At 31.6% G+C, this 24,096-nt stretch overlaps 1 protein-coding gene and 1 long non-coding RNA gene across 2 annotated transcripts; one reads left to right on the plus strand and one right to left on the minus strand.

Moving 5' to 3' along the window:
- Positions 1–15,661: 15,661 nt before the first annotated feature.
- LOC146897435 (putative L-gulonolactone oxidase 6) lies at positions 15,662–18,310 on the plus strand. Its single transcript, XM_085736567.1, has 4 exons — positions 15,662–16,499; positions 16,884–17,139; positions 17,251–17,352; positions 17,461–18,310. The coding sequence occupies exons 1-4, from the start codon at positions 15,816–15,818 to the stop codon at positions 18,165–18,167; spliced, it is 1,749 nt and encodes a 582-aa protein (XP_085592693.1). The 5' UTR covers positions 15,662–15,815; the 3' UTR covers positions 18,168–18,310.
- A 3,149-nt stretch (positions 18,311–21,459) lies between these two features.
- Positions 21,460–24,046, minus strand: LOC146897436 (uncharacterized). Its single transcript, XR_015021986.1, has 4 exons — positions 23,746–24,046; positions 22,730–22,889; positions 22,479–22,598; positions 21,460–21,612 (listed from the first exon to the last, which is right to left on the minus strand). It is a non-coding gene; the product is annotated as an uncharacterized LOC146897436 (long non-coding RNA).
- Positions 24,047–24,096: the final 50 nt, after the last annotated feature.

The following is a 24,096-nucleotide window of genomic DNA, read 5'->3' on the forward strand; positions in this document are numbered from 1 at the left end:
TGTAATATTTAACCTTTGCTTTTGTTTCAATCAATGTATATAGAGTAAAACAGCAGTTGGGTTCTTAGAAATTGTAACAATAGTCTTCCAAATTTATGAAATAACAATATTTTTTTTAAATTAAAAAATGTTAATTAAAATTTAATTGTTCAATAAAAATATCTCTTTCGTGCATTAAATTAAATTAAAGTTCTATATTTCTTAGGTGTGGACCTGAGGGTGGCGGGAGGGGTGACAACCAACAACACCATTTTTGAGGAGCATCAAATTTGTTTAACTCGCTTTAATTAATTGTATTGAAAATATATTTTTAGAGAACTTTGATTATGAATGAATCTTTTACAACAAAAAATGCAAGAAGAAATATATTCAAATAATTAAAAGGAAACAATTTTTTTAGTTCGCTCAGGGCACAAAATCAGGGCCTCTCATAATAAAATAGGCCATCGGTAAAATAAAAATGCAATTTTTTTTAAAACCTTATAATCCTAGACAGCATAGAGGGAGGAAGACTAAAAAAACGTAGAACCTGAAATTTAGAAAGCAAATTTTAGCAACATATACCAATTTTTTTTCAAAATTCAACGTCCAGCATATAAGAAAATTATCAATTATATTTTTCCAACATTAAACATATGCCAAAATTTTTTGTCATTTAACATATATTAGAACCATATACATGCAACCTTCAATGAGAAGAAGCATTAAGCCATATGTTTAGTGGCGGTGCGTGGCTGAGAGATGGAGGTCGGATTGGTGGAGCACGAGAGCCGTTTAGTGAGAAGAAGAAACCTAAATGCGTACTGAAGAAAGAAAAAGAAGGAACATAGTTTTTTTTTTTTTCTTTCTGAGTGAGGGGGTGGATATTGGGCTATATTTTTTTTAGGCCCATACCTTTTGGAGGCTCCACTTGGTTGAGATGTTTGCACTCCCCAAGGCCGGGTCTGCACAAAATATCTTAGAATCTACCCTAACTTTGTTAAAATTGTCTTTTGTTGCATTGCATCAAAACAAATATAAATCTTAAAATTGTGGCACTAAAATTGTACAAAAGATCTCAACCTAGCTGAATTAATCCATCTGTTAAATAAAAGATATTAAATTGTCATTTTGTAAATTTGAGAAATAAGTGGATCAACTACTAGAATTTTAGGGAATAAAATGTTCATATACCAATGGATATATTACTTACCTGTTTCTATTAAGAGAAAGTTATATAGTTATTGATATACTTCAAAATTACCAGGCACTAATGTTTAAAGTCTTGGTCTTGTCATTTTCTTAGACCTTTATAAGCCTACACGGGTAATTGAAGTGACATAAAAAGATGGTATATGAAAGAGACATAAAAGTATACCATGTTTCCTAAAAAAAGTATAATATGTAATATGATAAAATATGACAAAAAAATACTATAAAGAACTTAATTAGACCATTTTGGTTTCACTTTTAAATAGCCAAAATTGATTTCAGAGAAATTGAATTGATTTTGACAAATGTGGATGTTATCGTGTAGAATTAATTTTGCTTCCAAAATTAATTCGAAGTTAAAATCACATTTTGTAGAATTTATTGTTCAATTCACTATTAATGAATGTGACTAAACAAAACCCTCTTGTATTTAATTTTTTTTTTTTGGCAAAAATCAATTTTCATCATCACAAAATCAAACAACTAAGTATATATATATATTTAGTATCCCGGGGAGTTAGCCAAAATCATGATGGTTCATGAGTTAATCCAAATCCTTGACAATTCAAACAAACACTTGGTAAAATATCAATTCTAGATGTGTAAAATTTATTTTTCACATGTTTAGATATCTTTAGGTAGAATCATTTTTGCCTCTATAATTGACTCTAACATGAGAGTTAATTTATTTTTACTTTGTATAATTTTTTACACATAAATTTATTGTTCAACTCATTTTTACTTAAATGTATTCAAAGTTCTTAAGAGAGTGAACAAAGAATGATATGATCAGGTGTTTTCTTCACCCTACTGCTTGGCCTGAACAACCAAAAGAGGTAAAATACAAAGTACTATTGAGCATTTAATGTGAAGATATGATAAACGTGACTTACATTCTAAAATCTTATCTTTAATTTTGTACAAGCTACCTATCTATGGTTATATTGGACTGTTATGCGGTTGCTTCTAGCAGGAACTTTAGCTTAGTTCGGTCATAAAATGTTTTTTTGTGCAAAGTTCTGAGAATTGTGAAAAAAGTAGAGAGATTATTGCACCGTTACAGCTCACAGATGATCTAAATTGAAATTCTATACTAGCTTTTCTTTTCTTCTTCACTGAAATTCATAATCATAGGTTTCGTGGAATTATTAGCTGTTTATGGGTCCCATCTCACTGAATTCTAACCGTTATTAGAAAGTAGTACTATACATGAAGGAACCTCTATATATCCTCAAACTCAAAATAGCAACTCATCGGTATTAAGTAAAGTTTCCTTAAAAAAAGTAGGGTTAATTATGTTTGTAGTCCCTATAAAATAGCGACCTTGTAAGTTTAGTCCTTACTTAATTTTAATAGCATTTTTAGTCCCTAATTTTGTTTTTTTGCCCTGAGTATTAGTCCCTACTCAATTCAAATTTGTTTAATTTATGCTTAAACTCTTAAATTTTTGAACAATTTTTTGCAGACATGTTTAGAACATTACTAAAAGTTCATCCGCAAAAAATTATCGCAAAATTTGATTTCTACATCCAGATTTTATTACTTTTTATCTTTAACTTTTGTCGTTTTAAAAAATTCATATTTAATTCATTTCATGTCTGAAAATTCTAAATTTTAGTAAACGAACCTTTCATAGTGTTCTAATCTTGTGTCAAAAAAATCGTTCAAAAATTTAAGAGTTTAAGGGTAATTAATCAAACTTTGTTTTAGCAGGGACTAAAATTATAAGTAAATTTTTTTTTATAGGGACTAAAAATGCTATTAAAATTAAGTAAGGACTAAACTTACAAGATCGCTATTTTATAGGGACTAGAAACATAATTAACCCAAAAAAGTATTAGGTAAAGTCTAACTCAATTGATAGCATCGTTATCGTTAAGTTTAACACCTTCTTGATAAAAATTTGGAATTTTATGGTTGAATATATCAAGCGGTGTACGCTATTTCGTCTATAAACTAATAGCAACTTATTGATATTAGGCTAAATTGAATTTTTAGACCCTTAACTATTTAGGTAGTATCACTTTGGTCTCTTAATTAAAATTCGATTTATTTTGCTCCCTTAACTTCTCTCCGTTACACATTTTAGTCATTTCCGTTAGTTTTAATTCAAAAACGTTAGGTTTTCTTCATTTTCTTCTGGAATTTTTCTGGGATTCTTGTTGTTGAAGGTTGATGGAGATGATATGAAGATGAAAAAGAGGAGAAGAAGATGAAGAAAACCTAACGTTTTTGAATTAAAACTAACGGAAAGGACCAAAATGTGTAACGGAGAGAAGTTAAGGAACCAAAATAAATCGAATTTTAATTAAGGGACCAAAGCGATATTTCCTAAATAGTTAAGGGACCAAAAATACAATTTAACCTTGATATTATTACATACAAGTAACGTCTATCTTAACTGATAATACTGTTATTGTTAATTTAACTTCATAGTTTCTCATATCTTTAAGGAAGGAAATTGGTGTGCATAAGTCAGCAAAAATATTGGTTTATCCATTAACTCTTTTGTCTGGATGTATGACATTCCTCCTCAAGGTAATGCAGATTTCTTTAGAAATAGGCTTTTACTTGTTTTAGATTTATAAATGGTTCAAAGGTTTTGGCTTAGTCTTTTTTTTTTTTTTTTAATATCTTCTTTTTGGTTTATCTATATTATTCTATACTATATATAAAGAAAACTACCCCTTTCAACACACTTTTGGGTTGGATTTTTCTTTCCAAAAATACCCTTAATTTTTAATTTTAATTTTAAATACAAATAACACATGTAACAAATAGATAAAATATAAAATTAGTTCAAGGAGAGAACTTACACACAATTCCTTATGAATTGTTCTTACTGTTAGCTGATTATAAAATAACATGTGGATTACTAATCCATGTCACTAATCGTCCCCGTTAACCCTCTTTTATCTCCGTTAACCACAGATCAAACTCACAAAAAACTAGCACAAAACAAAAACTCATGTTACTTTTTTATCAACCGATTTAATGTTGTACATCTGTGTTGTTCCCCTCAATACAACCGATAAAGATTGCCAAGTATTTTCATATCCCTTCCACAAAAAACAGTATTTCCATATGATTTTATTACTTCCACAACAAACAATATTTCCATATTATTTGATTATTTTATCTATACTATATATAAAGAAAACTACCCCTTTCAGCACACTTTTGGGTTGGAATTTTCTTTCCAAAAACACCCTTAATTTTTAATTTTAATTTTAAATACAAATAACACATGTAACAAATAGATAATAATAAATTTAATTTAAGGAGAAAACTTACACACAATTCCTTATGAACTGTTCCTAATGTTAGCCAGTTATAAAATAGCATGTGGATTAATAATCCATGTCACTAATTGTTCCGTTAACCCTCTTTTACCTCCGTTAACCATAGATCAAACTCACAAAAAACCAGCACAAAACAAAAACTCATGTTACTTTTTTATCAACCGATTTTATGTTGTACATCTGTGTTGTTCCCCTCAATACAACCGACAAAGATTGCCAAATATTTTCATATCCCTTCAACAAAAAACATTATTTCCATATTATTTTATTACTTCCACAAAAAACAGTATTTTCATATTATTTTATTAATATAAGTTACTCTTCCTTAGCCTTTGATCAATTGTAACAAACGTGAGCAAAGAATAATGGTAAAGATTGGACTTTAAATCCTCTAAAAAAATATTAGTAACAAACATGAGCAAAAAATAATGTTAAAGATTGGACTTTAAATCCTTTAAAAAAAAGATTAGTAACAAACGTGAGCAAAAAATATTGTTAAAGATTGGACTTTAAATCCTCTAAAAAAGATTAGTAACAAACGTGAGCAAAAAATAATGTTAAAATTGGACTTTAAATCCTCTAAAAAAAAGATTAGTAACAAATGTGGGCAAAAAATAATGTTAAAGATTGGACTTTAAATCCTCTAAAAAAAGATTAGTAACAAACGTGAGTAAAAAGTAATAATGTTAAAGATTGGACTTTAAATACTCTAAAAAAAGATTAGTAACAAATGTGAACAAAAAAAATAATGTTAAAGATTGGAGTTTAAATCTTTTGAAGAAAAAAAAAATAGTAACAGACAATACTCTAAAAAAAGATTAGTAACAAATGTGAACAAAAAAAATAATGTTAAAGATTGGAGTTTAAATCTTCTGAAGAAAAAAAAATAGTAACAGACATGAGCAAAATATAATGTTAAAGATTGGACTTTAAATCCACTAAAAAAAGATTAGTAACAAACGTGAGCAAAATATAATGTTAAAGATTGAACTTTAAAGCCTCTAAAAAAAGATTAGTAACAAACGTGAGCAAAAAATAATGTTAAAAATTGGACTTTAAATCCTCTAAAAAAATATTAGGACTCAAAATATTTCAGAAAAAGATTTGTTAGCACTATATTAAATATTAATTATCAATCAGTTTTCAGTAGAAGAACATAATTTGTTGTCATTTGACGAGGTTGGATGGGATACTCATAACTTATATCAACATGAATTCATAAACTCAATTGCTCAAGGAAGTATCCCACCACATATTTAAAGGTAAAAAAAAGGTGCACCTTTGATGTTGTTGTAAAACATAGACCCTACATATGGTCTGTGTAATGTGACACGATTGTTATGTCGTTGTTTATTTAAGAATATGTTGGATATGGAAATTCTAACAGGAAGCAATGCTGAAAAAAGAGCATTCTTGCCCAAAATTAAATTAAAAATAAATGTGAGTTCATGACTTCCTTTTGTGCTTAGTAGAAAACAGTTTCCCATTAGACTAAGTTTTGCTATTACCTTAAATAAGTCACAAGGATAGACCATTCCCAATGTTGGAATCTATCTTCCACGGCATGTTTTCACCCATGATCAATTATATGTAGCTTTATCAAGAGGAGTTTCTCAAAATTCAACAAAGTTCTCATTAAAGAAGGGAAAATAGAAGGAGAAGATGGAGACTTTACAAAAAATGTAGTTTTTAAGATATTCTTTTATCGTAACCATAGCAATTTTTCTTTTACTATTAGAATAAACAATAAATGATCATTATTTTATCTTTATTTTATATGCAGGAAAACTCAAATATGTTGAGTTCATAAATAATTTTGTTATATGCCTTGACAATATTTTGTTTATAAATTAATATATCCATAATTTTCATTAATATTTTAAAATTTTAATCAAAATTATACAAACAAACATAATAAAATAATCACATGTGTTAGCGCAGTAGAAAGAGCGGACAGACGGGCATGATAGTGCCCGTCTTTCCGCTAGTTAATATAAGTTACTCTCCCTTATCATTTGATTAATTGTAACAAACGTGAAGAAAAAATAATGATAAAGATTGAACTTTAAATCCTCTAAAAAAAGATTAGTAACAAACGTGAGCAAAAAATAATGTTAAAGATTGGACTTTAAATTCTCTTAAAAAAAAGATTAGTAACAAACATGAGCAAATAAATATTGTTTTGACTTTAAATCCTCTAAAAAAAATTAGTAGCAAACGTGAGCAAAAAAAGATGTTAAAGATTGGACTTTAAATCTTCTGAAAAAAGATTAATAACAAACGTGAGCAAAAAATAATGTTAAAGATTGGACTTTAAATTCTCTAAAAAAAGATTAGGACTCAAAATATTTTAGAAAAAGGTCTTGCTAACCAATGCCCTCAGGGCAATGGTTAAGGATTTAAAAATAGAAATAATTTATAAGTTTTATGTAGAAAATGTTACTTTTTAAACTTTCAATGTCTTGAATGCATCATTTCCAAGACAAAACTTCCTTTTTAGACTTCTTAATCAGTGCCCTAAGGGCAATGGTTAGCATTTCCCTTTAGAAAAAAATTTGTTAGTACTATATTAAATATTAATAAGTAGGGTTCTCACAATTAATAGTTTGTTCCCGCATTGTTTAGTTTTTCTCAACCTCTCTCAGCCCTCTGCATCAGAATTCAGAATTAACCTGTAAGTTTTTTTTCTTTTTCTTTCATGTTACAACTAATCAAAGTCGATTAATTTTATGGATTATATTTTACTTTGCTGGTTTATAATTGCTTATACAAACTATGATAGCGTGGTTTTTTTTTTTTATAAAGAGAACCATGGTTTTTTATTAATTATTAAAAATGGGAAAATAGAAGGAGAAGATGGAGACTTTACGAAAAATCTAGTTTCTTAAGATATTCTTTTATCGCAATCATAGCAATGTTTCTTTTTCATGACATGTCATTTATACATTTATGTTATGATGTTACTAATTACTATTAGAGTAAACAATAAATGATCATTATTTTATCTTAATTTTATATGAAGGCAAACTAAAAAATGTTGAGTTCAAAAATAATTTTGTTATATGTCTTGACAATATTTTGTTTATAAATCAATATATCAATAATTGTTATGATGTTACTAATTACTATTAGAATAAACAATAAATGATCATTATTTTATCTTAATTTTATATGAAGGCAAACTAAAAAATGTTGAGTTCAAAAATAATTTTGTTATATGCCTTGACAATATTTTGTTTATAAATCAATATATCAATAATTTTCATTAATATTTAAAAATTTAATCTAAGTTATACAAACAAACATAATAAATAATCGCATGTGTTACCGCAATAGAAAGAGCGGACAGATGGGCACGATAGTGCCCGTCTTTCCGCTAGTATATATATAGGTGATGCTTGTTGGTCCCAAAAAAAATATATAGGTGAAGCTTTTGCATCATCAGTTTATTAAAAAAAATCCTTATTTATTAATTTTGTTACGTCTGTAGCAACTTAACCTAATTTTTTCCCGCTCATTTGCTTTATTAGGTTTGCAATTATTTAACCTAACAAATTCCATCTAAAAAAATGCATTGCACACCAATTTCCTATCCTCTTGCCTTTTTTTTTTTGAAGAAAATATTTTCTATTTCATTCCTATCCTCTTGCCTTTTTTTTTTGAAGAAAATATTTTCTATCATATCAATGATCTGATCCTTCTATTTTATACTTTTTTTTGTCAAGAATTTTACAATTTTTTTTTGGATTTTTTTTAATTTCATGCCTTTTGTTTTTGACATCCTTATCCTTATTTATTAATTTTGTTACGTCTGCAGCAACTTAACCTAATTTTTTCACGCTCATTTGCTTTATTAGGTTTGCAATTATTTAACCTAACAAATTTCATCTAAAAAAATGCATTGCACACCAATTTCATTCCTATCCTCTTGCCTTTATTTTTTGAAGAAAATATTTTCTACCATATCAATGATCTTACCGGTTAAAGATTATTTATTGGTCTTTATTATAGTCTAGAAAACCCGTGCTACGCACGGGTCAAAAGTCTAGTTGTTAAGTTAAAGACCTTTATTTTGGTTAAAATTTGGAACTCTACAATTGCATATGTGAGAGGTTGCATGTTACTTGCTCTACAAACAAAAACAAAGATAAGCGTTAGCTTCTGTTCTTTTTTTCTTTTTTTTTTTGATACAAAGACAAGTGCAAGGCCGGCCTAACAGATTAAGAGGCCTAAATCAAAAATTTTAATGTGGTCTATAAAATTATTATTTTTTAACAGAATATTTATATAAAATTAATTTTATGGAGACCAAAATTTGAATTTATGACCAAGAGTAATTGAGGCATTTTTGGTAGTGAGTTAAACTATGCAAATGTCTGCTATTTATCTGTCATATAATATACTTATAACCAAATTAATTTTTAAGAGGCCTTTTTTTTCACCTAAAATTTTGAGGCCTAAAGTCCTTGCTTGGGTTGCTTGGCCCTTAGGCCGGCCATGGACAAGCGTTAGCTTCTGTTCTAAATACACATATTAATAAACTTATAAGTAGAAATTTTATGGTAAAAGTTGTACACTCAATTTCTTAAAAAATAATTACGCGAAGTATGAAAAATTACCCAGTAAAATAAAAAACACATTTTAATTACGTAATTTGATATTCTTAACTTCACAATTTTTTTTTTTGGGATTCTTATTATTTATGATCATGTAATATACGTGAATTTCCAAAAAAAAAAATAGAGGTTAAATTTTTTAATGATTAATTACACACATATTTAAGGCGTTATAAAACATAGCTTTACCCAAAAAATTAGAACTTTTCGACAAGAGACGAATTAATTATGAATTTTTAAAGCGTCAAAACTCAAAAAATAAAACACCCAAAATCTCAACCTAAAAATAGAATTTTGAGTTGATTGTTTGCAAAGACATTTATAAAAATACATAAAAATGATCTACAAAGTTTCATAATATTTCGAAGACGTTTTGATTATTTCCATCTTTAAATCAAAACGTGGAAAATTGTAATTTTGTTCCGAGTAAGCTTATACTCACGGGTCAAATATCATTTCCTAATTTTGTAGGCATGGTTAGAACATCATAAGAACCTTCACCATAAAATTTTGAAGTTTTTACACGAGAGACGAATTAATTATGAATTATTTATAAAATTCATAATTGCAAGCTCATTTTGAACATTTTTGACTGTCTTTTGTCGGAACCACATATGATTAAAATGCTCAGTTATACTCTCAATCCATAATAATACACTAAAGTTGTTGAAAATTAACGAGAGAAATTTTAACAGATTGAAATTCAAAATAAGGTAAGGTATCACAAAGGAAATTCCAATCCACTGCATCATAATAAGCTTTCTCAAGATCAAGCATATAAATGCCATTTTATATTATAAATGTGATAAATAAAATCCTATAGGATAATTGCATTATCCATCATTCCTCTCCCAGTGATGAAACTATTTTTAATAATATTTACAACATCATTCAACGTAGATCTCTATCGATTCACCACCATTAGAAACCAACATGCAAGTCATGTTACATAGGTCGGTTGAACGAATCCCTAATACCATTCCAAAACATTTTGAAGAAAGATAGATTGACAGTCATCAAGACCTAGGGCACATAATTTTCTTTTTTTGATAGATTGACAAAAGTGGGATATTCTTTTTTTCTTTTTTTTGATACAAAGACAAGCTTTATGGATTTTCATTATGGTAACAACACTCAAAAACATAATATCATAATGACTACTTAAGGGCACATGATTCACTAAATTTGGTATCACGTTAAAATTAAATTTTGTGCAAAAATATTCATAATGATGAACTCTAAATATCTACCTTTTTGAGATGATTACTATTTGTTCACCAATCGCCAAATGGGTAGTTGAGACAATGGATTTTGTTGTGAATTCGGACTCAAAATCACACCAATACAAACTATGATGTGTGGAGTAAAGGAAAGTAGTAACCAATATCAAAGTAAACACAAGCAATAACAGCAATAACAGTACCTAGATCTAATCTAGGAATCAAAGTGAAAAGCACAAAATCACAAGCAAAAGATAAAGGGAGAAGAGAAATAAAACACACCAAGAAATGTTCACCCAGTTCGGTCCAACTTGACCTACTCTGGGGGAGAGATTGATCTCTCCAATCCACTATCAATGAGTTCTTACAAAGATATACAAATGGGCTACAAGAAATTAGCTTCAACAAGCTCACAAAGAACAACCCTAATTTCTACCCATTTTCCAAATCTCACAAATGAACAAGACACTCAATGATTTTCACTCACCCAAGGTGTTTACAATGTTTCCCAACCCAAGAGAACTCTAATCAAAGAACCTCAACCCTAAAGTTACCTCCTTTGATTTCCCAAGTTTTCCTCTCTTGAAGTTCTTTCTCCTTTTCCTCCAAAAATGAGCTGAAACAATTAAATAGTACACAGTGACAGACAGAATCGCGCTGCGCCTGTGAAAATCGCGCCACGCCTTAAGCGTACGACCCAAGGTACGACAACCTTATCTAGAAATCGCATCACGACTGCAAAAATTGCGCCACGATTTTGCCTTTAGCAGGAACCATACGTTCTCCCAACAAAATTGCGTCACGCCTCTGAAAATCGTGTCACGATTTTCAGCTTTCCCAGCACCACAATTTTGAAGTCAAATTCAACATTTCTCCACCTTCACTCTAAATTGATGATGATGCTAATTTAACCTTCAACCACCAATCCCCTTTTTCTTTTTCCCTTGCATCCAACTACACCAAGTAGCTCCACAAGTATACACCAAACCCTCTTCAACCACGGAACGTCTCCCGCTTCCTTGAAGATCACCTTGCATCCAATCACCCTTGGTCTTTTAGGTAATCACACAAGCCACACCATACATTCTTCAAACCCCGGAATACCTTCCGTCCTCATGAAGAATTCTCATGCTCACAACTAGAGCATAACACCCAAGGCCTCCATAGTCGTACCATTCCCGGTGTCACCAACTCCACCTCAATTTGAGCTTTCTCTACCTCAACATCCAAATGCGTACACACATTATGCCTTCACCTTGCAAATCCACCTCAAAGGTTGATCACGAGTACTCTTCACACCGCCTCTCCAAGCTGACCATGAGTATTCTTCCCACCGCCTCTCCAGGCTGATGTTGAGTGTTTAACGTCTCTTCAGACGAGCACCACTATACAAGGCATCAATCCCAAGGTGAGAAACCTCACCTTCTTCATCCTCCCAACAACACACCACCAAAGCACCCACATCATCATGCTCATCGGACACAACTTGCGCGGAGTTCTAATTGTCCTCGGGACAATCCCTCTTGAAATGACTAAACTTGTGACATTTAAAGCACTTATAAGCACTTATACTTTGCCTTGTTACCGCTCTTTGAGCTTCCTTGGTTACCTCTACCTCCACCATTTCCTCTTGAAACATTAAGGCCTTCACTGTTTTCATCTGCTCTTAAGTCCTTGGACTTGGTCAACTCCTTAGCTCCCAACGTACGACAGCCTTATCCAGAAATCGCGTCACGCCTGCACAAATCGCGCCACGATTTTGCCTTCAGCAGGAACCATACGTTCTGCCAACAAAATCGCGTTACGCCTCTGAAAATCGTGTCACGATTTTCAGCTTTCCCAGAATCACAATTTTGAAGTCAAATTCAACAGATTTTATTTCTCTTTCTCTATATAGTGGATTGTTTATAGAAGACAAGTGTTTTCACTCCCAAATGAAGCCATTTCCTATGTCAACAATCTCCGTTCCTCCAAAAGATTCCATAATAGTCAACCAACCTTCCCAATAATTTAACAAAGACTGTATCTTGGGACGAATTTCTCAAATCCATTATATTTCTAACCGTAGAAACTCTTGAGTTTAAAAATTTAACTATTACGTATAGTGATAATGTATTTTTTTATATTAAAATCCTACTATAATGGTGTATAAAAGCTTGTTGTATATCAAGGGGAATTCATTTTTATTTTTTAGTTTTTTTTAGAGGAAGGGGAATTCTAGGGTTATTTGCTTGTAATAAATAGAATGAATTTATTATTTCAATTTTTTAATCATAACTCGGTTTCCTACTTTGATAATGTAGAGTTCGAACTCGAGTTCTTTCAAACAATTTTGATTTTAAATATTATCTAAAACTATTCACTTGATTTTGCATAATAGGCATATAGTATTTTTTAAGGCTTATTTATATCTTTAGTCCATGCAAATATGACTCATTTGAAGTTTGGTCCCTGAACTTACTAATTATTTCAAGCAGCCATCGTAAATTTTAATCACTTAAAATTTGGTCCCTCAACCCAGTTAATGACAGCCACATCACTAATCATCTGAAGTGCCACTGTTGATTGGTCAAGTGGCAGTCTAACTCAGCAAAAGTTGGCGTGAACTAACGAAAAAGCCCTTGGGCTCATCAGACAAACGTGAAAAGACCAAGATACCCCTAATTTCATTTTCTCTTGAATTGGAAACACACCACAAATTGGAATTGGAAATTAGGGTTATGGAGATTGAAAAGACGATCGAAACCAAACGAATCAATTCGAAACTTGGATTGAAAAGACAATCTTAGTTCAATTCAAAACGAATCCAAACGAATTGAAGCCAAACGAACTCGAAATGAAACTAGGATTGAAGAAAAGAGAAGGAAGAACACAACATCTGGAGAATCGAAGCGAAGGTATGTTATTCAGAAACTTTGTCACAAAATATGAATGTATTTCCTTTGCATTACTGTATTCTATTGTGTATTTGCTTCGAATTGCATTTGAAAGGTAAAAATTTGAAAGTAGTAACTAGAGATTATGTGGTTGACCCTAATTGGGTGAAGGCGTATGAGGTAAAAATTAAATTCAGATGATCTTGGTACATATCCACACTAAGCATAGTTTCATTATGCTATGACTTCTTGGTCCTAAACCACTTAAGTTTTGCTTAATATTTTATAACAACAGTTACGTCTTTATAACAAAGGTTCTTATATACTTCAATTACTATATTTTAGATGAAGAAAACTCGGCAAAATCCCCGCAAGGTCTTGAATTTGAATAATGTTAGAAGAGATGGTCAAGTTGGTAGTAGCTCTCAAACTATCAACAATAATGATCTTATCGCTTCTTCTCAAGTTTCATACAAGAATGATCTTACTGCTTCTTCTCAAGTTGGTAGATGCTCAAGTTGGTAGTAGCTCGCAAAGTCATACAACACTGAGCATAATGCTTCTACTCAGACTCAGTCACACAACAATGATCTTACTGCTTCTTCTCAAGTGTATAACAGTGATAATGATGTTGACATGATAATGAATGGTTTGAAGACACTACCACCAAGACAATTTAATGACACAATCAATGGTGTAATTGTTGGTCTTCTTAAGTGGCAAAAGAATATTTCAAAAACTCAAGTAAACAAGTCAAGAAAGTTGGGAACTCATCTGGAAATCAAGAGCAAGCAATGTTGGCTGGACTGCAACACCTGCAACCAGAGGAGTTGGAGAAGGTTGCCAAAGTGCAGGTCAAGGTCTAGTCAAATGGAATGAGAATGTTGAAAGGACCAAGACAAGAAAAGGAGTTGATGGGAATCTTGAAGGTTGAATGGACTACATATGTCATCTATAACTATGTCTATGTTTATTTGCTATGAACCTATTTAATGTAATATGGTGCTTGTACATCCATTTTATGACAACCTTTTGACAACATTCTCTCTCATACACACATCATGCACTTATTTTCTCTCTTCCTTTTTCTCTCTATTGTTTTTGACCAGTAAAAAGAGATAAAAAGAAAGTTGTCACAATAGTTGTCTTAATTGGTTGTTCAAATATCACTACTCTTTGGTTAGAGAAATGATATTTATACATCCATTTTATGACAACCTTTTGACAACCTTCTCTCTCATACACACATCATGCACTTATTTTCTCTCTTCCTTTTTCTCTCTTTATTGTTTTTGACGAGTAAAAAGAGAGAAAAAGAAAGTTGTCACAATAGTTGTCTTAATTGGTTGTTCAAATATCACTACTCTTTTGGTTAACACCTTCTTTTAATGTTTTGGTGCTATTAGACCTTTTATATTTTGGTAGATTTTGGTGCTTAGTAATGATCATATCAAGTTATAATCAACATTCACTTTGGCAAGTTTTTATATAACAAGTCAAGTTTAATTACAACTTTGCTTGCTATTAATCAGTTTATTATCGACAGTTACAAGTCAATACGAAGTTTACATGGTGCATTTATAGTGGAATAATCATTTTATTCTTGAATCTCTTTCTGTGGTCAAGAGACTAAAAAACTTTACTATCCAAGGTGTTTCCCAATTATTTTCCAACTCTAGAATCTAACCCTCAAAAGTAACCAATCCGCAGCCTTTGATTTCTTATGGATCTTCACTTTTGGGTCTCCTAAGATTCACTCAATTTGCTCGAAAAGATTCTCTTTGATTTGTTTCACAATCCCATGAACCTCTCCCCAAAAGGCACCAACCTTTTCCCAAGAGCCCCTTTTGTTGGTTCTCAAATATTCGCATTTGGATACTTAGAATCTAACCCAAAGACGCTCAAATCTTAGCCTCTAAGTTCCTAAAAGTTCATTCCTTTGGTTTTCATGAGATTCTCAAGCTCTCTCAAGAAATGGGCCAAATAGTGTTTAAATAGTGTTTCAGACTTGGTCAAATCATGCCACGATTTGGATTTCGTACACAGTGATCGTTATCTTCAAATTGTGCCATGATTTATTCCTTCGTGTCACGACATTTATAAAAGCAACCTCTAAATATTGATTCAAAATCATGCCACGATTTCTCAAATAGTGTCACAATTTTGCTGAAACACAAACATCAAATGTTGAAAAGTTTCAACAATGAGCAAGTGACCAAATGGAAGATCATTCTCGATCTGATCATATGTTCTTTAACCCTTAAATTCAGCACTCAAGCAACATTAAAGCAATTGCAATATTTTCTTTTTTTCCAAACATGCCAACACTATTTTACTTTGCTTATTTGTAACTCTCAAGCTTAGGGCAATTGTATTTCAACATGTCACTGAATGGCAAACAAAAACATAAACTCGTCATTTCAAGTAAATAAAACTGCCATAAAGATGAAACCTTTAAGTACAAGAAGCAACCTAGCACAAGAATAACCAAGTTTCCATGTTCTCTACTCAATAAATAGGCAAAACAATTACATTACACACATATGCAAAATTCATATTTTTTTTTTCTAAATTGGTCACACAAAAATTCAAGTTTCAAAATCTTCAACCATGTTGAAGGGTTTCTCACAAAGATCTTTCATTTCAATTCTTGTACTTATTTTTTCCTCTGTTATTGTACTATCTACACCCCCAGAAGATCCAATCAAGTGTTCTAATTCACAGAACACAACATGCACAATCACCAACTCCTATGGAATGTTTCCTGATAGAACAATATGTAGAGCTTCACAAGTTTTTTATCCAACTTCAGAACAAGAACTTGTTTCAATGGTTGCATCAGCAAGTCGAGAAAAGACCAAAGTCAAAGTTGCTACACGTTATTCACACAGCGTACCAAAATTGGTATGTCCCGAAGATTCAAATGGGATATTAATAAGCACAAAATATCTCAACAAGGTAGTAAAAATTGATGTGGAAGAGAAAACAATAACATTGGAGAGTGGTGTGACATTGAAGCAAATCATTAATGAAGCCTCAAAAAATGGTTTGGCTTTACCATATACACCATATTGGTATGGTTTAACAATAGGTGGAATGATTGGAACTGGTGCTCATGGAAGCACATTGTGGGGGAAAGGAAGTTCTGTTCATGACTATGTTGTGGAGATTAGGATTGTTAGACCTTCAGATTATGAAGATGGATATGCTAAAGTTGAGATTCTTAATGAACAAAACAATGAAGCTTTTAATGCAGCTAAAGTATCACTTGGTGTGCTTGGTGTTATTTCACAGGTATGGTCATTGATTTTTTTCTTCTAGTTCTGGTCTTTGGTTTGTTTCTCAACCAAATATGTCCTTAATTCAAAATCAATAACCCATCTTTTTTTTTTTCTTGTGATTGATGTGTTGAGAATTGAATAGCTTATCAAATTTAGTTCTTGACATTGCAGGCATCAAATAATTAATATTAGAATTTTGGTTAGGTTAGGTCTAACTCAATTTTTACAAGAATTGTTTGTAAGGTGATATGATCAATTTATTTTTGGAGATGATAAATTTTGGTATAGTATTTTTTTTTTAATTTTGAACTAAATGTGTTTTCTTTGATGATTCTTTCATGTTTACTGTCATGTAAAAAGGCATATTATGATGATTTCTAATCACTTGAATTTGTAGGTTACTCTAAATTTGGAACCTATGTTTAAACGATCCATCACTTTTTTGGAAAAAAGTGATTCCAATTTGGGAGATCAAGCAGCTACATTTGGGCATGAACATGAGTTCGCGGATATAACGTGGTACCCGAGTCAACACAAAGCTATATATCGAGTCGATGATCGTGTCCGCGAAAATACACCAGGCGATGGTCTATACGATTTTATACCTTTTCGTCCACTTCCTTCATTTGCATTGGCATTGGAAAGAACTATAGGTCAGTAACTTGAAAATGATTTTTCAGTTTTTAAATAGGTACCTAAATCAAGAAAATTTGTAACGAATTCAATAACCAAGTTCTTTCATTGTGTTATTGTTGGCGTTACAGAGGATTTTGAGGAATCCAGTAGTTATGCTGATGGAAAGTGCATAGGTGCAAAAGTATTCACAAACACTCTCATAAAATTTGCTTACGGACTTACGAATAATGGTACTTGCTATGACTCAAACTATAATAGTAGTGTTAATTTTATACTCTTAAAAAAAAAAAAATTCATAAGCTAAACTATTTAATTTTAAAATTTGAATACTTGTTTAGGTATAATCTTCACTGGATACCCGGTTATCGGATTTCAAAGTCGTCTTCAGTCATCTGGGTCATGTTTGGATAGTCCTCAAGATTTACATATAACATCATGTGCTTGGGACTCAAGAATAAAAGGCGAATTTTTCCACCATACATCATTTAGAATTAGCTTATCTAAAGTGAAGTTTTTTATTGAAGATATACAAAAGTTAGTTCAAATAGAGCCAGAAGGTCTATGTGGAATTGACCAATATATTGGAATTCTAATGCGTTATGTCACGGCTTCGAGTGCTTACTTAGGGAGCCAAGAAAATGCTATTGATTTTGAATTCGCATATTACCGTAGTAAAGATCCGATGACTCCTAGGCTTTATGAAGACGTTTTTGAAGAGATTGAGCAAATAGGGATTTTTAAATATAGAGGGTTGCCTCATTGGGGGAAGAATAGGAATTTGGCATTTGAAGGAGTTTCCAAGAAGTATAAAAATGTGGGGCTATTTTTGAAGGTTAAAGAGAAATATGATTCACAAGGGCTTTTCTCTAGTACTTGGACGGATCAAATGCTTGGATTAAAAGAAGGTGTGACAATATTGAAAAATGGGTGTGCTTTAGAAGGTTTGTGTATTTGTTCACAAGATATCCATTGCAATCCAAGTAAAGGGTACTTTTGTAGACAAGGCAAAGTCTACAAAGAGGCAAGGGTTCGTTCTTATGTGTGACTCAATTGGAGGTGCCAAAATTTGAAATATGGTAGTTTTTTCTATGAAAAAAAATATAGTCATTTTATAAGGTTATTTATCAATAACCCTCTCAAAAAAATGTATTGAACAATAACTTTTATAATAAGGATAGTTTCGTAAAATTATTATTCTCTTTCTTTTACTTATATTCATATGTTGAAATGAACTAAAGTGGTCGTGAATAATGGAGAGTATTTGTACACTTAAATTTAACATTAAATGTCATAAAACATAATTAACTAATTAACAGACTAGCAACGTTTCACTAAAAAAAACACAGATTAGCTGCGAGTTAATGACATGAATTTGATGTTAAAGTTTGGATTTGGATCATCTCCAACCATTTCTCTCATGTTGTTTGTTCTGCTATAATCCAAGCCATTCATTGACCTCTCTCTTTGTTTTTTGTTCATTTATGAGAAAAAAATTAAAGCAATAGCAACATATGAGAAAAAATTTATATGAACAATAAATATTCGTAGCACACATAAACATGCAAATATCAAGGTCTCCACTGACCTTATGTGTGGATTATGTGTTGGCTTCGACAATGAGTAATATATGTCTCAAGGTCATTTATTTTAATCCTTAATTTCAAAGACAGCACTAAGCAATATTAAAGCAATAGCAACATTATTCTTTTTGATAAGCATGCCAACACTATTTTATTTCCTTATTTTTAACTCTCAAGTCTCAAGCTTAGGACAACATACTCATCATTTCAAATAAATGAAACATCCCTGACCCATTATTCACGTGTATCAGCTATTGCACACAAGAAGCAACCTTGCTCAATCAAAATGTAGGACTTATAATGTTTAAAATAAATTATCTTGAACGACCATATTTCCAACATAGTGTATACAAATCATAGATGTCTTGGAGTCTATTTAGGTTGATTTTATCTTGAACTTATCTAATAGTATAAGTATTTGTGAGATTGATTGAGAGAATTAGTAAAAATAGTGTATGACAACTTCATAAGTTATTTTCACTTTATTTTGATAAGTAGTCAATGATAACTTAAAAAAATAGTTTGATTTTAGGGTTAATATGTGTTTACCCCCTGTAATATAGGTCATTTCCGGTTTTCCCCCTGTAAAATATTTTTTTTGAATTTCATCCTTGAAATTTGAAAATATTTTGGTTTTAGACCTTCATTGAATATTTCACCCCTTGTAATTTGAGCAAATTTAGGTTTACCCCTCTTGTAATTTGAAAAAAATTTGGTTTACCCCCTCTGTTCATTTGAGCAAATTTCGGTTTACCCCCTGCCATATCTTTGATTTTGTACTGTCAAAACTCATGAAGGTCCAAAACCAAAAATCTTCAAATTACGAGGACGAAATCCAAAAAAAATATTTTACAGGGGGTAAAACCGGAAATGACACTAATGCAGAAAACATTTTTTAAATCGGGTGAATATGACTTTTTAAATCGGGTGAACATCCGATTTATAGGTGGCCGATTTAAAAAGTGTATTTGATTTTAAGTCAGCCCCCTTTACCCGATTTAAAATCGTTTAATTTAAATCGGTTGAACCCATCTAAAATCTTTTAATTTAAATCGGTTGAACCCATTTAAAAAAGGCTAACTAGAGTCAAAAATCTTTGAATTTAAATCGGTTCACCCCATTTAAATTCTCTATATTTTTAATTTTTTTTATACACAATTATGATACTGAATATAATATGAAATGTCATATGATCAATGAAGGTATAAAACAATAATATTAATTTACTAAAACTTAATGTGTGCTTACTAGTACATATCAAATTACAAAATAATTCTGGACCACAATGTCTCGTCATGTAAACATAAAAAATAAGAAATATTGTTCATCTAACAAAATAAGCTATTAACATGACATGGACAAGCTTACTAGAAGAAATCAATTCACTAGCTTTAGAACCTAGAATTTGCAAAGTCTTATAAACGGCCTTCTATTTTTCCTCCTTGCCAATAACTTCACTATGACCCAAAGCATCAACTGAATCAATTGCAGTAATCATTACTTGAACCTGTACAATTAAGAAAACATGTTTTAGACTCTACTTATATTTTCATTTTATAAATTCAGCATTATATGAAAGAATGGGGCATGACTACTAAACATGTTGGCATTTAACATCACCCCTTTCATATGATCTAGATTAAATAAATGAGCACGTAATCTACCAAAAAAAAAATGAGCATGTTCATTGTTATGAAGAGAAAGCAATCTAACATGAAAATAAGTAATCAACAAAACAAATGAATCGCAGCCAATGGAAGCTCACACCAAGCTCCAAAGAAAACGGCAGCTGAAGTAAAAAATCAGTGATACAAATCCCCATAGCAGCAGCATAAAAGCATGCGAAAAGCACCAGGGCTGAAACAGGACAGCCACCGCAAAACCACAGAACATAAACAGACTCAGCCTAACAGCAGAAAACTAGTTCTTGCCTCACAATACTGTAAACCAAATTTACATATGAAAGCAATCTATCTATTCCCAAAACACTCATCAACATCCAATATTAGAAGACTCGAAAACAATCAAGAAAGATAGATATTACCTTCAAATCGTAATTTCTTTTATCTCCTTGTGAGAACGAAGAAAATGCCAATTGCCAACTATTCCATAAAAACATAACAAGAAATGCCTACAAGATATGAAATGAAACAATCATAGATAAAAACGGAACCATTACTAAAAATCTCTAGTGTCATACAGTTAGCCTGTAACAAACTCCAAAATAAGTAGTATCAAGCCTCGTGAAAACGAAGACATCAGTGCTGTTAAATAGCGGCTAGTGCTATCTAGTGCAAAATGTTGTCAAATAGTATCTGTAGCAGCACTACATAATTACACCACTCTTGTGTAGTGGAATTTGTACAAACCGCTGTTTTTTGCAATTTACAACACAGGGAATACATGAACCAGTTTTGCATTGAAATATGAATTGAAATAGTAGAGTTTAAAACTTCTCCATGAGAATCTAAAAGGGCAATATGGGATATGGCCACAGTGCCCTTGCAAGAGCAGAAATAAAATTTGGTTTTAGCTGGGGGGAAAATGCAAATTAAAAAGGTGAAAATATCTAAGATGCTGAAACTAAAAGCATCAGCGAAAACAAGGACAACAAGGACTGTGATTTGCGAAAAACATGAACATATTGTTACTGATAACTTATTCTTCTGTTCTTAATTAAAAAATAGTAACACATTTGAGTTCTAAAATAAGAAGGGACTCAAAGCGGTGGAAATTTACCCAGTCCAATCAAAGTAAGGAAGCTTTGGAGTTCGACCCTGCCCTCTCTTCACGCAATATAACCATCCTTCACCAAGTGAGTCTGAGTTCTGTGTGCCAACCGAGGATACCTTTGCCTTCAGATGCACTGATTTGTGCGAACTCCATGAAGATTTAAAACATTCCTGAGAGCTGTCAAAAAAAGTCAAAATTGGTTCCAAATATATGAAAGATATCAATACTGTGAGGAATAAAATTCGAGGGTAACTTGTAGCATTAAGTATTTAGTAATCGACTGTTCACTCATTACTATAAGCAACATTGCTCAACCTCACCTTCTATATGGTACCCTTCTGAGCAACAACACCATCTCTTTCACTAAATGAACGATTTTCTTAATCTTGTATTATGAACGATTGATATCATGAAGCATGAGAAGTGATATGTTTTATCTTATTTAGAATTGAAGGATATGGAAGACATAACAATTAAGAGAAGAGTTGGTAGATGAAGGATATGTCGCACACCCTCATATTGTGCTTCATTGTTGGATGCTTGGCTGATTTTCCATCAATTTCTGACTCATCAACATAGTTGTAGATGAAGGCTCTAAATGCAAGTGATAAGAAAAAGTATTATATATAATCTAAACCCTCTTACTCTAGCAACTGTTAAATCAAATGAATAATCGTAACATCAAATATATAAAGAGACTAGAGCATTCGACAATGAGTAAAACTCAAATATAATATATTCAAATAGATAAATACAGAAACAAAAGTATCATATCCATCACATAAGAGAAATTGACATAAAAAACTTGATGATCTTGATTTAAATGTAGTTATCATCTTAGTTTTGGTACTGTAAATATTAGCAGCACAATATTTCAATAAGAAAAATACTAACAACTATTAAAACATATCATATAATCCCACACGAAGAGGTTGCCACAAGTGCAGTTCTGCCTACTTTAAATTTATGTAGTTTTAAAAATGAAAGTATGCACATCGAATCTAGTCTATCAAAAGGCAGAAGACAAATAATAAGTCAGTCACCTTCATTAGCTCTTCAAGCAGGTAAGGCGCTGTCTCGAAAATCCGTCTGAAATCACTTGCTAAAGATGGAGACAGGGCTGCAAATGCGCGAGTCAAACGAGCTTGATCTAACAGCTCCGTCTAAAAAAAATAGCATTAAGGGTGAGAATAAAAAGGATTATTTGAAATCAAAATAGAATATATGTATTTATGAAAAAAGAAAAGGAAAAAAAAATACATTATTTGGCATAGAAATCCATAGAAAAAGATACCTCTACTAATACAGGATGCTCTTCCAAAACTTGGTCCGCTCTTGCTTAATGTTCTTGAGGTCAAGATTCACACATCAACAATCCAAGGCAAAGGTATCCCACAAGATGCCCCATCAAAATTCAGATGGATTTGAGGGAGAGCTATATCCATTTGAAATCCCTGCAATAAAATATTCTGCATACTCCATTAAGCATGTAAACTACCGTAAATTGAGATGCATAAGGGAAAGTGAAGGAGAAATAGGGAATTCTAGAGAATTAGAGTTGAGATAGACTTGTATATTTTATTTAGATTGGTACAAGAGTACAATGGTGTATTTAATTATAGTACAACTAGCTAATACAATTTATATTTTACGGATATATCTCAAGTTGTACAACTAGCTAAACAAAATGAATGCAATACAACACAAATGAGTTCCACCAAACTAATGAACAAACATGAAGATCAATCAATATTATAAAGAAAACAATAATTCCCAAGATTAGCTATAAAAGTCTATCCATGGTAAATGCAAAGTAAAACAAAGCCATCAGTCTCAATCCCAAAGTTTAATGCAATGTGATTTTTATTCTCCTCTTTCATTTCGAAGATAACAAACAAGGGTATACTAACACTACTTGTGGAGTTGTAGTAGACTATACTCATTAATTCATTCATTCATAGCAGCAACCAAGGGTATACTAATGTTATTTGAAACATAATACTTTCGATTCTCAAACTTTTAAGACGAGAGAGGAAACAACTAGCCACCAGAAACCATTAAAATCAACATTTTTTTCAACAATTTCAAAATTAATTTGATGACTAACATGAACCCCTTAAAATCAACATTATTTTTCAACAATTTCCTCAATTTCAGCATGAAAAACATTACTTTAAACAAAAATATGAACACACAATTTAGAAAATATACAAAACTGGAAGTTAACAAAGAATTTCAAGACATTAGCATTTAAAATCGAAAATCACATGCAACAAAAGAAAGATGAACACGGAAGGAGAAAGAGTGCACCTGTGAGTCGTTCAATCGTAACGCTGCGACGTGATAGAAAGGGATTCAACAGTTGGTTTGGGTGACGGTGAGGGATTTGCAGAGAATAGAGGGTTTCAGTGAGGGTGAGGGCTTTGGTGAGGTTTCGCAGCAACCTTGAGTTGATGAGTGGGTTTCGCGACGGCGGTGGGTGGATGTGGGAGTTTCATGACGGCGGTGGGTTTGAGGGTTAATAAGAGGGTCGATTGATGATAGTTGGTTGAGATTTGGATTTCGCAAGGAAAGGGGTGAGGCAAAGGTGAGAAATTAGGTTTGGGGATCTGATGAATTTGGGTCTTCGATTCAATATTATGTTTAAGTTTTATTTTAATT

Source organism: Medicago sativa, chromosome 8, assembly GCF_051527215.1.
Source record: "Medicago sativa cultivar Bolivia chromosome 8, Bolivia_mono, whole genome shotgun sequence".
In the NCBI taxonomy this organism is placed as follows: Eukaryota; Viridiplantae; Streptophyta; class Magnoliopsida; order Fabales; family Fabaceae; genus Medicago; species Medicago sativa.